The sequence below is a fragment of the Cantharellus anzutake genome (assembly GCF_015039405.1).
Source record: "Cantharellus anzutake strain C23 chromosome Unknown EI90scaffold_19, whole genome shotgun sequence".
Classification (NCBI taxonomy): domain Eukaryota; kingdom Fungi; phylum Basidiomycota; class Agaricomycetes; order Cantharellales; family Hydnaceae; genus Cantharellus; species Cantharellus anzutake.
Window position 1 is genome coordinate 216,556 of NW_024066969.1, and position 15,258 is coordinate 231,813.

At 48.3% G+C, this 15,258-nt stretch overlaps 6 protein-coding genes across 6 annotated transcripts; 4 read left to right on the top strand and 2 right to left on the bottom strand.

The window, feature by feature from the left end:
- The first annotated feature begins 55 nt into the window (after nucleotides 1-55).
- Nucleotides 56-3,767, top strand: EI90DRAFT_3280540 (armadillo-type protein). Its single transcript, XM_039066768.1, has 15 exons — nucleotides 56-216; nucleotides 280-549; nucleotides 613-759; nucleotides 814-893; nucleotides 947-1,115; nucleotides 1,148-1,284; nucleotides 1,340-1,637; nucleotides 1,690-1,764; nucleotides 1,817-2,118; nucleotides 2,182-2,254; nucleotides 2,308-2,454; nucleotides 2,504-2,819; nucleotides 2,879-3,234; nucleotides 3,293-3,656; nucleotides 3,680-3,767. Exons 1-14 carry the CDS (start codon nucleotides 73-75, stop codon nucleotides 3,332-3,334), a joined length of 2,556 nt encoding a protein of 851 aa, XP_038916930.1. The 5' UTR covers nucleotides 56-72; the 3' UTR covers nucleotides 3,335-3,656; nucleotides 3,680-3,767.
- On the bottom strand, nucleotides 3,513-4,094 carry EI90DRAFT_3153999 (uncharacterized protein; the record flags this gene model as incomplete). Its single annotated transcript, XM_039065904.1, has 4 exons — nucleotides 4,061-4,094; nucleotides 3,830-3,976; nucleotides 3,711-3,767; nucleotides 3,513-3,655 (listed from the first exon to the last, which is right to left on the bottom strand). The coding sequence occupies exons 2-4, from the start codon at nucleotides 3,966-3,968 to the stop codon at nucleotides 3,513-3,515; spliced, it is 339 nt and encodes a 112-aa protein (XP_038916931.1). The 5' UTR covers nucleotides 3,969-3,976; nucleotides 4,061-4,094.
- EI90DRAFT_3280541 (thiamine pyrophosphokinase) lies at nucleotides 4,055-5,745 on the top strand. The gene is made up of 8 exons (XM_039066769.1): nucleotides 4,055-4,255; nucleotides 4,316-4,388; nucleotides 4,442-4,514; nucleotides 4,573-4,671; nucleotides 4,720-4,863; nucleotides 4,912-5,023; nucleotides 5,081-5,250; nucleotides 5,312-5,745. The coding sequence occupies exons 1-8, from the start codon at nucleotides 4,117-4,119 to the stop codon at nucleotides 5,327-5,329; spliced, it is 828 nt and encodes a 275-aa protein (XP_038916932.1). The 5' UTR covers nucleotides 4,055-4,116; the 3' UTR covers nucleotides 5,330-5,745.
- Nucleotides 5,746-5,959: 214 nt separating this feature from the next.
- On the bottom strand, nucleotides 5,960-7,459 carry EI90DRAFT_2971404 (lipase; the record flags this gene model as incomplete). Its single annotated transcript, XM_039055722.1, has 7 exons — nucleotides 5,960-6,220; nucleotides 6,281-6,466; nucleotides 6,520-6,556; nucleotides 6,617-6,736; nucleotides 6,792-7,064; nucleotides 7,137-7,205; nucleotides 7,267-7,459. The coding sequence occupies 7 exons, from the start codon at nucleotides 7,457-7,459 to the stop codon at nucleotides 6,181-6,183; spliced, it is 918 nt and encodes a 305-aa protein (XP_038916933.1). The 3' UTR covers nucleotides 5,960-6,180.
- Nucleotides 7,460-9,924: 2,465 nt separating this feature from the next.
- EI90DRAFT_3288863 (uncharacterized protein) lies at nucleotides 9,925-11,515 on the top strand (the record flags this gene model as incomplete). The annotated part of the gene is made up of 7 exons (XM_039067129.1): nucleotides 9,925-10,091; nucleotides 10,130-10,237; nucleotides 10,273-10,414; nucleotides 10,458-10,517; nucleotides 11,016-11,105; nucleotides 11,151-11,257; nucleotides 11,374-11,515. Exons 1-7 carry the CDS (start codon nucleotides 10,042-10,044, stop codon nucleotides 11,513-11,515), a joined length of 699 nt encoding a protein of 232 aa, XP_038916934.1. The 5' UTR covers nucleotides 9,925-10,041.
- A 2,367-nt stretch (nucleotides 11,516-13,882) lies between these two features.
- Nucleotides 13,883-14,976, top strand: EI90DRAFT_3122386 (uncharacterized protein; the record flags this gene model as incomplete). Its single annotated transcript, XM_039063502.1, has 2 exons — nucleotides 13,883-14,488; nucleotides 14,626-14,976. The coding sequence occupies 2 exons, from the start codon at nucleotides 13,883-13,885 to the stop codon at nucleotides 14,974-14,976; spliced, it is 957 nt and encodes a 318-aa protein (XP_038916935.1).
- Between the last annotated feature and the right edge of the window lie 282 nt (nucleotides 14,977-15,258).

Genomic DNA, 15,258 nt, shown 5'->3' on the forward strand with positions numbered 1-15,258 from the left:
GAGCCACAGGCGCGTCGCGGCGTGCCCGTCGGATTCAAATCTACCCACTTCCAATATTTTGGTTCGTCAAGTATGGAATATTTGAGGACACTTGGGTCAGCAGCTGCCACCTCTCTGCTGCAGAAGTCCGGGATAACTCTCCCATTTTCTCTTGGGGAAAAAGTCTCGTATTATGAAGGGCGTTCGATCTGGACTCTGTACGACGCTATATCTCGAGTGCGTATTATACAATGCTCGGATTCTTGCGCGCTGTGGAACCGACAAGATGCTGTGGTATAGGAAGGCTCTTCGCCCATATCTGTGTTTTACTTCGATGGTAATTCGCCGAGCCGGAAGTCCTTTTACCCTCTAGCTCGCAATGCGCTGCGCAAACTGCGCACCATCCGACATCCTGATGTACTCAAGTTTATTGGCGTCGTAGAGAACGACACGACGATATATATTATGACCGAAAGAGTGAGACCACTTGGAGTTTCTTTGTCTGCCTTGGGGGATAAGTCCCCTACGTCAAAAGAGGAATGGCTGATCTGGGGTTTGCATCGAATAACTGTGAGCAAACTTGCTCCTCCCGCCACCCGATTCTTCATGAAGGATGAAGTTGCCTCATAATAGATTGCCCTAGCATTTATAAATGACTCTTGCCAATCCACTCATGGAAACCTTCGTACCGACTCTATATTCGTCTCACCATCTGGAGAGTGGAGGCTCGGTGGATTCGAGCTCCTTTCGAATCCATCGGACGAAGCTGCAGTTTTATATGTGCGTTGTGGGGCTTCATGCTAAATTCATTCCCTGGACCTGATTGTGTGCTAGCAATATGGGTCACTGTTGCCAGATTTGGCGCCGTTCACAGCTCCAGAGGTGAAACAAGGGGGTTGGTCTTCTACGAAGGAGTGAGTTAGCGGGGTTACTTCATTCCATGACCTATGCAGCTCACTTTTCCCAGTTCTCCTGTTTCAGCCACCGACAGTTACGAACTTGGATTGTTTATCCATACCATCTTCAATCCTACACTTCCCTTACCTCCAACCTCGATTCCTCCCCACCCCGCCCCAACAACTGCGTCGCGTGGATTAATCCCTTCCAGCCTATTCCCATCATTCAAACGCCTACTCGTCCAAAACCTAAGCCACGCTTGTCGTCCAAGTCATTCCTCGACATTGGAACAGGTACACAGATGGCGGAGGGATCAGGCTTTTTCTCTGAGAACAAACTAGTGAAAATATGTGCAGGCTTGGATGGTTTCGCTCTAAGTAGCGAAGGGGATAAAGCCAATCTCATACGGTACGACGATCCTTCAATTTCACTCGCCTCTCTCAACACTCCATATCACTTGTAGATCCTTGAAGGAGTCTGCTGATTCGTTTCCTGTTGAGTTTGCCTCACACAAGGTGCTTCCATCATTAGTCACAGTACTGGACCACGGGGGAGCCTCCGCGAATATCCTCCTCCCTTTAGTCCTTCAACTCGGGAAGCTAGTTGCTCCAGAAGAATATTCCTCCATAGTTCTCGGCCCGGTTGTGAAGCTATTTGCAACTCCTGACCGAGGTACCAGGGTAGCACTACTAGAACATCTTTCTGAGTTCGTCGACAAGTTGAACCAAAAAACGGTTGTGGAAAAGATATGGCCTCACCTGGTGCGTAATCTCACTCAGAGTCCAAATTTTTGGGTCTCATGTGAATTCTCAGCAAACTGGTTTTTCGGATACCGTTGCTGTAATTCGGGAGGTAACCGTTCGCTCCATCGGCTCGCTGGCCCCCCATGTAAGATTCTATTAACTTGCTGCTGAACGACCTGCTCACCTAGCGTTTCAAGCTATCAGACCGCATACTGAATAACGAATTGCTCCGTCACCTCGCCAAATTACAGCTAGACACTGAGGCTTCCATACGTACCAACACTTGCATCCTGATAGGTCGTCTTGCTCCTAAGTTAGCAGTTAACACCCAGAAGAAAGTCCTTGTACCTGCATTCACCCGCGCAATAAAGGACAATTTCGTGCATGCCCGAGTAGCAGGCGTAATGGCCTTAATGGCGACCATGCAGTGTTACGATATGGATGACTTGGCTGGTAAAGTCATTCCGGCGGTGTCCTTCGCGCTTGTGGACAAGGAAAAGTAAGGCATTCCTCAGGCAACACCAGACAGCCAATCTCATGACAACCTTATCATTTCCCTCAGACTTGTCCGTGATCAAGCGTTCAAAGCCATGGAATTGTTTCTGAAGAAGCTCGAAGCGCATGCTCAGACTATGGTTTGTGTGTTCGATCTCAACAATTGTTACTGGCAAACTTTCAACTCTCACAGCCCGAATCTGCAATATCCCCAGACGTGCCCCAAAATTCAAACACAACTTATTCGGGTCCGCCGACCGGTCAAGCTGCACTTGTCAACTCGGCTGCCGGCGCAGCCACTGCTCTTGCTGGATGGGCCATGTCCTCCTTGAACATAACAGCAAGTATTGCTTCCTAGTGTCCGATCGGTTCTAACTGTCCGCCTATAGCTAACGGGAATAGAGGCGCAATCAGCAATTGCTGGGGCTCGTCGACCATCGGCAAGTCCTCTGCAAAATGGCCAATCTGGGTCCGCTACTTCTGTTTTATCTGCTCCGTCTGGTATCACCAGCACCAATTCACCGGGGCCCACTGCTCCATCCAGTATCAAAGCCAAAGCCCTCCAGCTTGGAGCTAGTAAGCATGTCACAGGCACCTCTTCGACATCAGGCGTGCCTCTGGAGCTGGAGAGAGAGCTTGCGAGAGGGAAGAAAGATGCCTGGAACGACGATCTCATGGATGTCCATGCAGATGCCGATGATTGGAGTAAGTAGCATTCATTGGTGTTCTTTATCCTCCTCATCTTCGGTTCTTATTTATGAAAGCCGAGTTCGAGAGCGCGCCTGCCCCCGTTGACACAGGAGATGCATGGGGCGATATGCTCGAGTCTGAGGTGCCAACTCCAACTGACGTGGCACGCCTGAGCCTGTCTCCGAAAGCGACACCTGATCTCTCCACTAGTCCGACCCCTAAAACAAACCTGTTACCTCCTGCAGCAGCACCAACTGTAAACCAAGCTTCCAAACTGGCACCGTCACCTTTGGTCCCCATCGCCACAGACTGGGCGAATGACCCTCCTGAGCCTGTTCCTACCACACCTCCGGCGGTGACAAGTATGGCTGGCATGAGCAAGGAAGAGAAGACAGCGGAAATGGCTAGAAGACGAGAGGAGCGCAAGCAGGTGCGAGCGCATTCATTTTGTGTCGATTCCATTAAACAAACTGACGGATTCGACACAGCGAATCGCAGCCTTGAAGGAACAAAAAAAGAGAGTAGGTTGAGGATTCCGAGTATTTTGTTTCTTCCTTCCACGGTTTCTTGAGGTTACCGAGCCATTACATTTCAGCTCTACATGTGATAAGTTATAAAGTGATGGCATGTTAAGGAATCTACAATTGGTATACTATCTGACTGAAGTCCTTTCATAAAAATGGTGGCACAATTTCCCCGCAGTTGCGTTCATTTTGACGACGATGGCCTGGGTTCCTCATTAGCGCCCTCAATCATGACTCGGACCAATCGAGTAGGTGGCTGATCCTCTAGTGTGGGTTCATTTGCATCCTTAAAAGCTAAAGCAGTCGCTGTAGCCTCGTGCACCTGAGCTGTTTAAATATGGTGTGAATTCCTACAGTATAGCTTCGCAACGCGAAACTTTACCAAAGGAGCTTATGACGGAGAACATATGTGGCCAATTGGCTAGCACATTTCCGATTGCTATTGGACCCAAGTGAGGATAACGCCAGCATCATGCAAGTAGAATAGGTTGAAAAGCTCACACTGAGCTCCGTCTTGCGCTGACTTGAGTTGCTTCGCGAAAGCAAGGAACGTCTCTCGCAACGCATGAGCATTGTGCTCTAACCCTTCGACGGCATCGTATTCTTTCTTCTGTGCCAATATTCGCGCACTAGCAGACATTTGAGTACCTGATGAGTCAGCGTCACGAAAGCCGTCACACGAACCTTCGTCACACGACACAACCCGGCGGGATTCAGCAGAAAGGGCTCAACTCTAATTAATCCTCCTCAACAACAGCCGTGTTGCCCTTATTAAGTGTATTCGTTCCATGAATCACCAGTTTTGGTCTGTGCCGTTCCTTTCCGAGGCGGGAACCACCCTCGATAGCACTTCGTCCACTCCATGGGCCCTTATTATTCTCAATCAACCTTTCTCAAAGACCCTCCTTGACATCTTGTGGCCGAAGTGTGTGTTATGAACGCCTATGGGGCTTTTGGATAGTACTAATTGGTTCCATTTTGGCTAAGGTGCTTGGAAGGCTTGTGCGGACGGAGGAGCAAATCGCCTCTACGATGTTCTGCCCCGTCAAGATAGGGCATCGTAAGTCCTAAAAGTGAAAGTAATGTTTGTTTGATTTACTTAGAGGTGTCTAGGTATCTGCCGGACCTTGTGAAAGGTGACTTGGACTCTGTGCGAGACGAGGTTAAACTATACTACACCTCAAAGGTAGCACTCTGCCCATGAAAATGGGGAAATACCGGTGATAGCATTAGCATGTTCTCAGAATGTCCCAGTCGAGAAAGACGAGGACGTGAACGCTACTGACCTCATGAAATGTGTGGCGTCGTTGCATCAACTGGAAGAGTTAGCCGGTGGCAATATAGTTAGTGTCAAATCCCCCAATATTAATCCCTATTCACGCCCTCCAAAGCAGTACAATATCATTTTGCTAGGCGGATTGAGTGGGCGTTTGGATCAAACGATACATACTCTATCGTATTTGCACAAGCAGCGGCGGGTTCGCCCCCGAATAATGGCGATCACCGACGACAGTCTTGCTTGGGTTCTGGACGAAGTGCGTCCCCTGATGTGCCGGGCGGACTTGTTTCTTATCATTTCCAAGGGGGAGCATACAATAGCGGTGGATTCATCGGTCCTGGGCAAGACATGTGGGATTCTCCCAGTCGGAGTTCAATCAACAACGCTGACACTGAAAGGATTTGAATGGAACCTCGGTGGGTGCTGCGTGTTACCGATCCACACTTCCGCAAGCTCATACGCGGCCGCCACAGAAGAGGAAGAGTCATCCTTCGATGGGCTTGTATCCACCTCTAACCATGTTATCGAAGGTCAGGTTTATATCAAGACTACTTCCCCTGTTTGTTGGACTGTCGCTGTAAAGGAAGTGGCACGACTCTGTGACCCAGTGAAACCACCAACGTTGTATGAGAAGGCCATTTCAGTGAGAGAAGTCCTTTATAATGTTTCGGTTTCTGTAAACTGATGAATTCGGCCATTACCAGTGGTGTACAATAATGTAAAGCCCATAATTTTTGCAGAACCAAGATAAATCCAATTGTCTGTAGTCAAACTGTCAAATATAGATGTCGTAGGATCACTATAGCTTTTCCCTTTCTCCCCTTCCCCTTTTCCTTCTCCACCAGTCAATATTGAAGCATAGGTTGGGGTATCCATCGTAGATCCTACTAACTCGACGCCAACGAAGCACCGCCCCCTTTTCCCCTACTGTGCCGTTCCTTCTACGATGCCGATAGAGACCTTTCCTTCGTCTTTCAAAAAAGCAAAGGAATTGATAATTAGTCCATATGCCTCCCATACAAGTATCCAGCGTGCACATTCACAGCTGTGTTGCGAGAGAGAACTTTCCACTGGTAGCTCATGGCCTTGTAGATGTAGTGAACCTGAAGATTATCCAGGAGGGACTCAAACCCCCTGTTACGTTGTGCTGTCGAAGTCCGTATTAGTAGATCAAACTAGATAATTCATGACGAACGAGTGGAGTTGATGAGGAGTGGCAAGCCTTTACTTGTTTGCCCATTTGTTTTGTTCAATGGCCTCGCTGCGTATACTAAAGGATGGCTTCCCTTTCCCTCGGACATCTTCGTGAGGCGTGGATCAATCTCATAGCCAAAGTATTGAATATTTGGCCACACGACATAAGTACATTAAACGATGTAATTTTACAGGTTCATTATGCGAACTCCCCACCGCGAGGCTCCACCAAAAAATAAAACAAAAATAAAAGTTCATTGATGTTCAATTAGTAAGGGATCGTGCGGGTAGTTATTGATGGACGATTACGAGCCAAAGATCGATTTACGGGTTCCGAGCAACTGTCTTACACAAACAATCCAAATGTGGCGCGAGTCACTCAACAACCGATACGGACTGGCCCGTAAGGCCCACTGTGACTGCAAAAACCCATTTCAGTACAAGGTAGAAATAGTTCGTATTGATGAACCACCGCTCACTCAGAAATGCTTCCATCTAAAATGTCACCCACAGCGCCCACAGAGCAATTCTTGCTGGTGTTATCCTGCCCATCGCAATTGTACCAGTCTCCGTCAGCTGTGCCAGAAGTGACGATGTGCCTTTCGCAAGATGGGTGATGGAAGCCTAGGAATTGACCCGGAACGATCGAGATAGGATCAAGTTTACTATTGAAACGCATTCCTCGATACCGCCGTCGTTCGATCGGAATGATGCTTACTTTGTGACACGAGCGAAGTTCTTGACGTTAGCATCAACTAACAAAAAGTGAAAAGGCATGAAAGAGTTTACAGAGAGCTCGAGATAATTCAACTCACCGTAATCAGCAAAGTCTTGGTTACCAACGCGAGGCATACCAAAAGTGTTGGTGTAGAAGGTCGTATTGGAAGGGAGATGAACAGGAAGATAGACTGAATCGAGAAGAGCGATGGCCCCTCCTGCATCGATGCAAGTCAGCTGGAACCAAAAGATCGACGTTGGATGTGTACCAACCTAAAGAGTGCCCCACCATCCAGACGTTTTTGCAGCCAGTATCGGCCATTGCGGCCTGCACCCCTGCCAAAACATCTCGAGCAGAGCGAGAGTGGGCGTTCGAGAAGCCGCTATGGACCATGATACTTGAGGAGAGACCAGGAAAGAGTGTCGAATTTAAGGGTTCGAGAAAGAGTTCCACATCAGTGAGGCCAGCCGCCAATGAAGATAGGTTCGTTCCCTGGTGTCCGACAACTATGGCCCCAAGATTCCACCCATCATAGCCAACGTACCCTGTTGGCGGGGAACATCTTAGACTGCTGAATGTAGTGTGCTGCCTGTGAGTGAACATGCATAGAAACGCACAGTACTGGATACTGGATCCATCGCCTCCTGTGGCGTATATTTTGACGTCGGGCAGAGCATCACAGTTTGCTAGAGAATGAAATTACATCAAATAGTCACATCCGAACAATAATTAATTGTCGTTTCTTACACCCGCAAGACCATGTGGAGACTTTAACGGGGTCGCAATACGCTGCGGATGCGAACTGAGCAGGGACAGCAAAATCCAGCTCCTCACTCGAAGTCATGGGGGTTGCGGAAGTAGACCGAGGTGCTAAGATGGGATTTGCTCCAGTCCTGAGGATGGAGGCGCCAAAGGCAAGCAAAATGGAGGTACCGAACATAAGGAGAAATATGCCGAACGCAAATAGCTGAAAAGCTGCGCCGCCACGGGGGTAGCGAAACTCTGGGACGGAGTACCAGAGTATAATTTAAGTGGGAGCAAAGATTACGCGGCCATTGATACGCCCATGCAGCTGGAAGAAGACGGGCCACTATGTAACAACACAGCTCAAGCGCAGAGACCGCGCCCCGCGCGAATCAACGATTTGACGGGAAACCATACGTAACCCCCGTCACCAGCACACCTGTACCATGACGGACTTGACTATTTTCTAACTTGAACTTATAGCGAAAACAAAGTCATCAGGTGGGCACATACGCAGGCCCTTCAACGCCCCAATGCTGCTCAGACGCGCTCAAAAATGGATTCATGACTCTATTCCAGGGTCCGGAAGTATCATATCCCGTAACCGTGAAACCATATCCCGAATACTTGCTGTCAATGTTATGGACACGCTAAGAAGTGATGGGATAGGCGACCGCATGGTTCGCCGAGGCGCGACACCGACCGAAATATGACACTCTTCCTCAGCGGCTGCCATTACTGTAACCCCAGTAACAATGAGCACTAGATTGGTTCTAGTGGTAGATGCAGCAGAATATAGAAGTGTCAAAGGCTATGCCGCTTCCGAACGAACTGGGCGCGATCGAAGTACTAGCGGGCAAAGGCCTGGGGTTCGCGTCGCCATGGCGCTTTTTCATATGGTCGTGAAGGTTCAATTCGTCGATGTACTGGATCAACACCGCCTCAAGGGTCTAGGACTGGGTCGCGGACCATCAGGGGAAGGTGGCTACGCCCCGCTCCCAAAATCCCTTGGAAGAGTTGGCACAGAAACGACATATCATGACGCAGCACAGCAAAGAGGGGGTCGGTTTGCTCAGAACACAATCGAGGAAACAGGCGTTACGATGATCATCGGTTCCCACGGGTGCCTGTTGTCCACTGTATGTTGTGTTGGAATTTCAACAACCGGTTCCGACGTACCGGGTGGCGATTGCTGAGACACAAACTGATGGTGAAGTGAAGTTTGAGGGTTTTACATGAACCTTCGCCCTCTTTTTACCCTTTGTGCGCCCTTTATGCGGTGGACACGTCAGCGGCGTAGCCCATGTATAAAAGGACCAACAGAACTCGTGTACGCACTGAGGAAAGTGATTCCATGATAAGGTCATGTAATATGAATGAAAAATCCTACACCACTGCGGGATTATTGGAAGCAGGATTTTGTCAACTATCATGTCATTTCACAGACCATCACCTCCGGCTTGGTGGGGGCTGAGGGGAGCACGATTTAATCACGTAATTTCACGGACTGCCCCCACAGCTTTCTGGAGGCCGAATAGAGCAGGATTTTTATCGCGTGTGCACTCAGACAAAGTTGCAGCAAATTTTCGAGTGCCGAATATGATTTCAATTCAGTATCTACATATGCACGTTTCCAAGGCCCGAATGAAATGTGCGATGAAATTATAGGAAACAATACAAGTCCAAACTAACGTGCGGGTGGCAATAATTAATCAATAAATTCGTTATCCAGAGCAAGTTAAGCTAGTCCTAAATGCTCAAGAGCCCATCCCAAAAGATGCAGTGAAAGCAGGCGATCTCCTAAAGAAACATGGCCCAGAGCGCAGGGGTTGAGCATGTGGAGAAATGGCATCCATACTGAGTTCGAGCCAAGTCCATGTAACTGAGATCCCTTAAATGGTCCCAGAGAGCCGTCAAATGTGCATACGAAGTTCAGAGGGATTTGACGGGCTATGGAGTTGCACAGAAGCGGTCGGAAGGTGCATCGGCTCCCGGATAACCCAAATGCTGGCTGGAGCAGACCATTCCCAATCAAGCGAAGTCAGCTCTGAGTCCCAAAAGCTAGCTATTGAGGCTAAAATGGGCGTACAAATGTCCTTGACCCCCTATGGTTCTCCCAGAAGTGGTAGCTGCGAACACTCAAAGATGCAAAGTCGCGTGGCTGTTAAGTTAGTGCACACCAGACGTTTGGGTATGGCTGCTTGACTTTCCGAGCATCCTAGTGACCTTGACCGAAAGAAATCCGATGGCCCTAGACTCAGGTGGTCAGAATGAACGAGTGCTGCGCGGTCACGATCATTATTTGTTTTTGTTTGGTCCGAGTCCACCTGATTCGGACTTAACCTTTTTCTCCCTCTCAGTGTCCCCAACAATGTAGCGCTGCCTACTCAGAATGTGTCCAAGTGTCCTGCTGGGTAGTCCTGTGCCTGGAACAGGCTTTGGAATGGTTGTGATGCACCGAACTCAGTCTGAAACGCGTTACTCATCAATATTGCTGTCATCACCTCCCAAGCCCCAAGCCCCAAGCCCCAAACCGCAATCCTTCCATTCCACCAACATCTGGGTAGGCCTTGAATGGACACTTGCATATGACAGTACCAGAGATAACTTTATCATACATCTACATCAACCGTCTAGCTTCTTTTGATCTGTAATCCTGCTACTAGAGTGCGTGCCTTCGCACGCGCTGACCTGCACTGCTTTTCAACACCCTAGTCAGTTGTACAGAAAAAAGTGAACCATGATTAAATCATTATTCCACACAAAAAGAGTGCATAGATGTTCTATGCTCAGGAGAGATCCCGAATCATGGCATCGGGCTATGTCAAGTGTGTGGAGACAATAGCGGAAGTGTTCCGGATAATAGGAAACAAATAGGAAAATGGGGAGCAGAAAGAGGACATCAGGACAGCGACTTGGGGGGGGACAAGTGTACAAATGAGGATAAGACAAGCGCACTGAAAATTGGTCAATAGTATCGACTAATAAATCTCCTTCCCTTGCCCAAAGCGCCCATGTGGCAGGGCAAGCGGGGGTGCAGCAGCAGTGGGGGGGTTGGACCAAGAGCTGCGCAGTTGGGCATGTGTCTGCTGCATCCCTTCAAGAATGGGCCGCATCGCAGGCTGACATGCCAATTCATGAGTACGACACAGTATTTTAGCAGATGCAGGCTGTGGCTGTGTCATCGGACGCAGCCTAGCACGACGAGTAAGGCAGGTAGGGGTGCAGATACAAGTAAGGGGAATTTTGGCCAGGTAAGCGCTGGGCGCGCATTCAGGTGTGCTTGGACTAAGCGCTGACATTGTGAAGGGCAGAGTTCTTCATATTAACTCCTGAAGTAGTTGGGCATTCACCCCTAAACTCGGTACGTGGATAGATCTAATTCTCCTCTACCAAAAGAGCCCAAAATCAAGCCTCAGAGATTCGTAGGTGACGCTCACGTTGGGTTTTGCCAATCTCACTTGATTTGTCTACCAATTGTACGTTATAAATATAAAAGTCACAAGGTCATGAAACCTAAATGGAAAATGAACACGTCAGCACAAGTGGCAGAAATGGCGTAATTTCACCCGGACGGCTGTGCAGGTAATACAATGCGGAATACAACACGTAAGCAAAAGTGGCACGTTTTACATAATTATGGGGGAGGCAGAGTGACCTGCAGTGCAGGTAAACACACTCATCTCAATACCGCAACCAAAACGTAAGTTAATTTTTCACACACTCTTTTCAACATGCTGACCTTCGAATAGTGCACGCTCTTCTGGGGAAAACCACCTCTCTCATTGAGGAGAATGGAGTGGAACCTGACAGCAATCGCATGCATACCAAAGCTGGAAAAGGTACTCAATATTTTTCCTATTTGATTGGATGCTCATGATTTCTAGGCACTCTTTGCTGCACTGGGTGGACCCACAGACTCAAGGGGCTTGGGCCCAAAAGGAGGTGATGATGGTCATGGGAAAGCGCAGACATGCAAGCATGAGGGGCTCTGGTCAGAGAGGAAATGACAAACTGGGAAGGGCTAGATGTGTGAGCCTGAGGGATTTGGGACAGAAAGGTGACAATTGTTCATCTGCTGTCATGCCTAACCAACTCTGGATCTTCCAGTCTAATGAACATCATGCTCACTTTGCTTGCAGTCTCGACTTCTCTCATTGCTATCATTTCACCTCCAATCTTCTTGTTCCGCCGACTCTTCATCAACCCAGCCCTCATACTAGAAGCACTCTTCCACACTGCCTTTACTTAAATGTAATATAGTGCACTTGCTGAGCTTCCAATGAGATAATGTCCTTCATAAATATGTGATAAAGTCTCGGATTAGTCATGGCAGTAGGACGAAATATTGGTGATACTATCGTGAATCTTCACAGATAAATTGATTAAGTCCCCTGCAAACCAAGATTTTACAACACGATTCTGGTCAAATTCGTGAAAAAATGGGGATTTATGATGCAGGCAAGACAAGATTAAATTGGGTTTATGCGCAAACCCCTGTCACATGCCACACCTGATTTTATCATGGAATCACTTTTCTCAGTGTACAAGTCTGAGGTGAGAGCGATAGTTTTTTATTTTTTTACTACATATCTCTGACTATGTACATATTGGTGCAGAACTTACACATCATAGCCTTTATCTTTCGAAGGCTATGAGCCCAGCCATGCATGGCCAATTCAAGTGATGCTAAGGACACTCACAACATTGAGAAATTCAAGAACAACGGGGAAGAACTACCTATGTTGTAAGGTTCTGATTGACTAGAAAGGTTGTGAAGCAACCATGACCTTGCTTGCACATCATTAATTGTATTTGAATTATGAACTAGTCATGAATTAGCGCTCAGTTCCAAGGATGTGAACGCATATTATTAGTCATTACCTAGTCGCGAATTAGCGCCAGGAAATATGTACAAGTGTCAGACTAAAGTCTGCTCCAAGTGATGAAAAGAAATCTCACCTCAGTTCCAAGGATGTGAGCTGAGGAGAGAGGAAAGAGAAAAATTGCGCGAGGTGGCTTTTAAGCCATCCTCGACTGCGTTCATCAACATGGATGCCAAAAGTAGAAGCATCGGGCAATCCTTCATGGAAATGCCTGTGCGCAAGATGTATAGTCCGACAGACTCAATGGACGGTCCACAGCGTACCAAGAAAACAAGAATTTCAACAAATTGCTGACCACAAGGCCAGTTATTGGAGTTGGCTTTAGTCATTTAATTCCTTGACACTCCATCCATCAAGCACCCACTCAGTTGACATTTTCTTTGTAGTTAACGGACATAATGAGCACTATGAGTTGAATCAAGGATGGTCTGAAACAATAAAAAGTATAAAGGGTTGGCACCATCTCTTACTCCTGCCTTTGGTGCTTAACCAGAGAGAAAGTGGTCCAGAGAAGTGTTGTTTGGAAGGCGAGCCACCTTCTACACGGTTACTAAGAAGGGGAGCTGAGTCTCTAAACACTATGATCTCCTCCACCATGCGGAGTATGTTGTCCTCTTCTCAGTGCCTATCAAGTGACATGCTGGTGACATCAAACCTAAACACCAATCTGAACATTGCAAATGGAACTCGTGGGGAAGCGGTGGGGGCCGAGAGTTTCGCTTCATTACCGCCCTCTTATCAGGTTGGATGTCACTCAAGTGCTCTATGGCACCCAACAAAGATGGAGAACTTGCAGTCACGAAGTTCTCATTTGTAAAGTGAGAGTCGATGTTGCCATTTGTGAAGTGAGTACCGGGGTTGTCGCCAGCCCATGGCTGGTACATGACCTGTGCACGAAGCCTTGAAGTGGGCGGACTCCAGCACATATGCTTCGAAAAGTTGGATATGCCGGCAAATACTACTTGGGAAGCAGTGAGGGCATCGGGTGCCGGTTATTACTTGACTGAGTTATACCAGGGATGCACTAAACACCAGAGAACTTCAGGTACGATGATGGCAAGGGGGATGACCATAACACAATGATACATAATACAATTTGTTGAATGGTCACATGCTATTGGGAATCACATGAGAAGTAAAAGTAATATAAACACATTTTTCCCACGCAATTGTGGGTTTGGAAGTGACCTTGCAAGCAAGGTAATTGGAGACTCTGGAATTTTGTCAATCCAAAATTGAAACGTCTGATCCCTCTACTTCTGCCACTGCTGCTAGTGCCCCTACTGCTGCACCATCGTTGATTCTGAAAGAAACACTCACTCAATCGGACAAAATCCTCAAACACGTCTTTTCCGACATATGCAACGCAAACCACAGACCAAGAAGGCTTCCATTATTTCATCACCTTCGTAGATAACTATTCTCGATTTACCCCAAACAAAAGTGATGCCCTAGAAACGTTCAAAGGCTTCCTGGTGGATGCGGGTCAGCAATCTGGGAAGAAGCTTAAAATCCTGTGTACTAATGACTTCTCTCCCAATATTCTGAGGGAAATAAGCCATCAGTCTCCACGATACGTACCTTTGGTTGCAAAGCCACATTGGCTGTCCTTGACAAGTACAGAGACAAGTTCTCGAATCGTTCGATCACTGGGATTCATCTCGAGTTGGCCATCGGCAAGAAGGCCTTCGTCGTGTATGATTCAAGTACCCGCAAGGTTCATGAATCACGAGATGCTCATATTTTCGAAGGGTCCCCCGAACCAGAAACCTGCGACAGGCGTCGTAGAGGACAAGGATGAAGTTGTCGAAAGGATAGAGGGGATGAGTAATGACCCAGTAGAAGAGGTGTACCGGATGGACTACGACGATCTGGACGGGTGTGGCGACTTCGAACACAAGATGATGACGAACGATATATCGTTAGCTCCTACACTCAAAGTGATCAGCAATCTGAACCTAGGAACGTCCAACAAGAGGGCGAAAACCATGCTTATGTGGCTCATGAAAATATACCACACACCTATGACGATGCCCTCAACCGACCTGACACTGACTCCTGGGTATTCGGCGAGGTTTGTGGCTAAAGAGTTTAGCCCAGTCTACCAAGTAGACTGTGAAGAAACCTTCACGCCCGCTCAAACATACTATTTTTATGGAACCACCCCCCGGAAGTATCGACTACGGAAACAACAACACCATGTGGAAGCCTCGAAAAAGCCAATACAGGTTGAACACTGCTTGGTACCACGAATCGTTGCGACTCGGACCATGCCATCTTTATACACAGAGGCAAGAACAAGGAGCAGCTTAAAAGGACCTTCAGACCTCGGTCCGATTGTAAGCGAGGCCGCTTGCATAACGGAGTCACCAATATAGGACCCCTTAGCTAGTAGAATAGTCACTAGCTAAGGGTCCTTGGGTTTATATATCAGTGACTCAGTTACATAAGCCACCTCGCTTACATCGATTCTTAGGGCTCGAAATCAAGTCAACGTTGCAGAGGACTGTCATATCCGTGCATACCCGACCCCGACCTGACTTCCGGACCTCCACCTTCACCTCCGGAGTCATACCCTACCGCTGCCATTCCGATACTCACCTTCGGTCCTGGCAACACACCTCCTTCTACCCCCCCATGCCACCTCTACTCCTCCTCCCCTATCTCCGTCCGCTCCGATACTCACCTCGGACCGAACACCGCCCCTCTCGCCACCCTCCTACTACTTCTCCACCCTCCTACTCCGCTCCTCCTTCACAACACCTCCGCCCTCCCGTCATCCTCCTACACTTCCCCCGTCCACTCCGATACTCACCTTCGGACCTGACAACTCTCGTTTCCACCACTCCTTCTCCCTTACCTCTCTCCTCCCTCTGGTACTCTTCCGCCAACCTCCCGCCAAGTTATGACCTTCCACCACTGTCCTGTACTTCGTACTCGGACACCGCTCGTACCTTTGCTCCGAGCCTCCGTCATAGTCCCTACCTCGGACTTTGACTCCACCTCGGTCTTAGTCCATTGCATTGGTGACCTCATACTACGTAAACACCATTGCCAATATCCCTCGGACTTTCAACCCCGCCTCCGTAACCTCCGTAAGCTCCGCAAC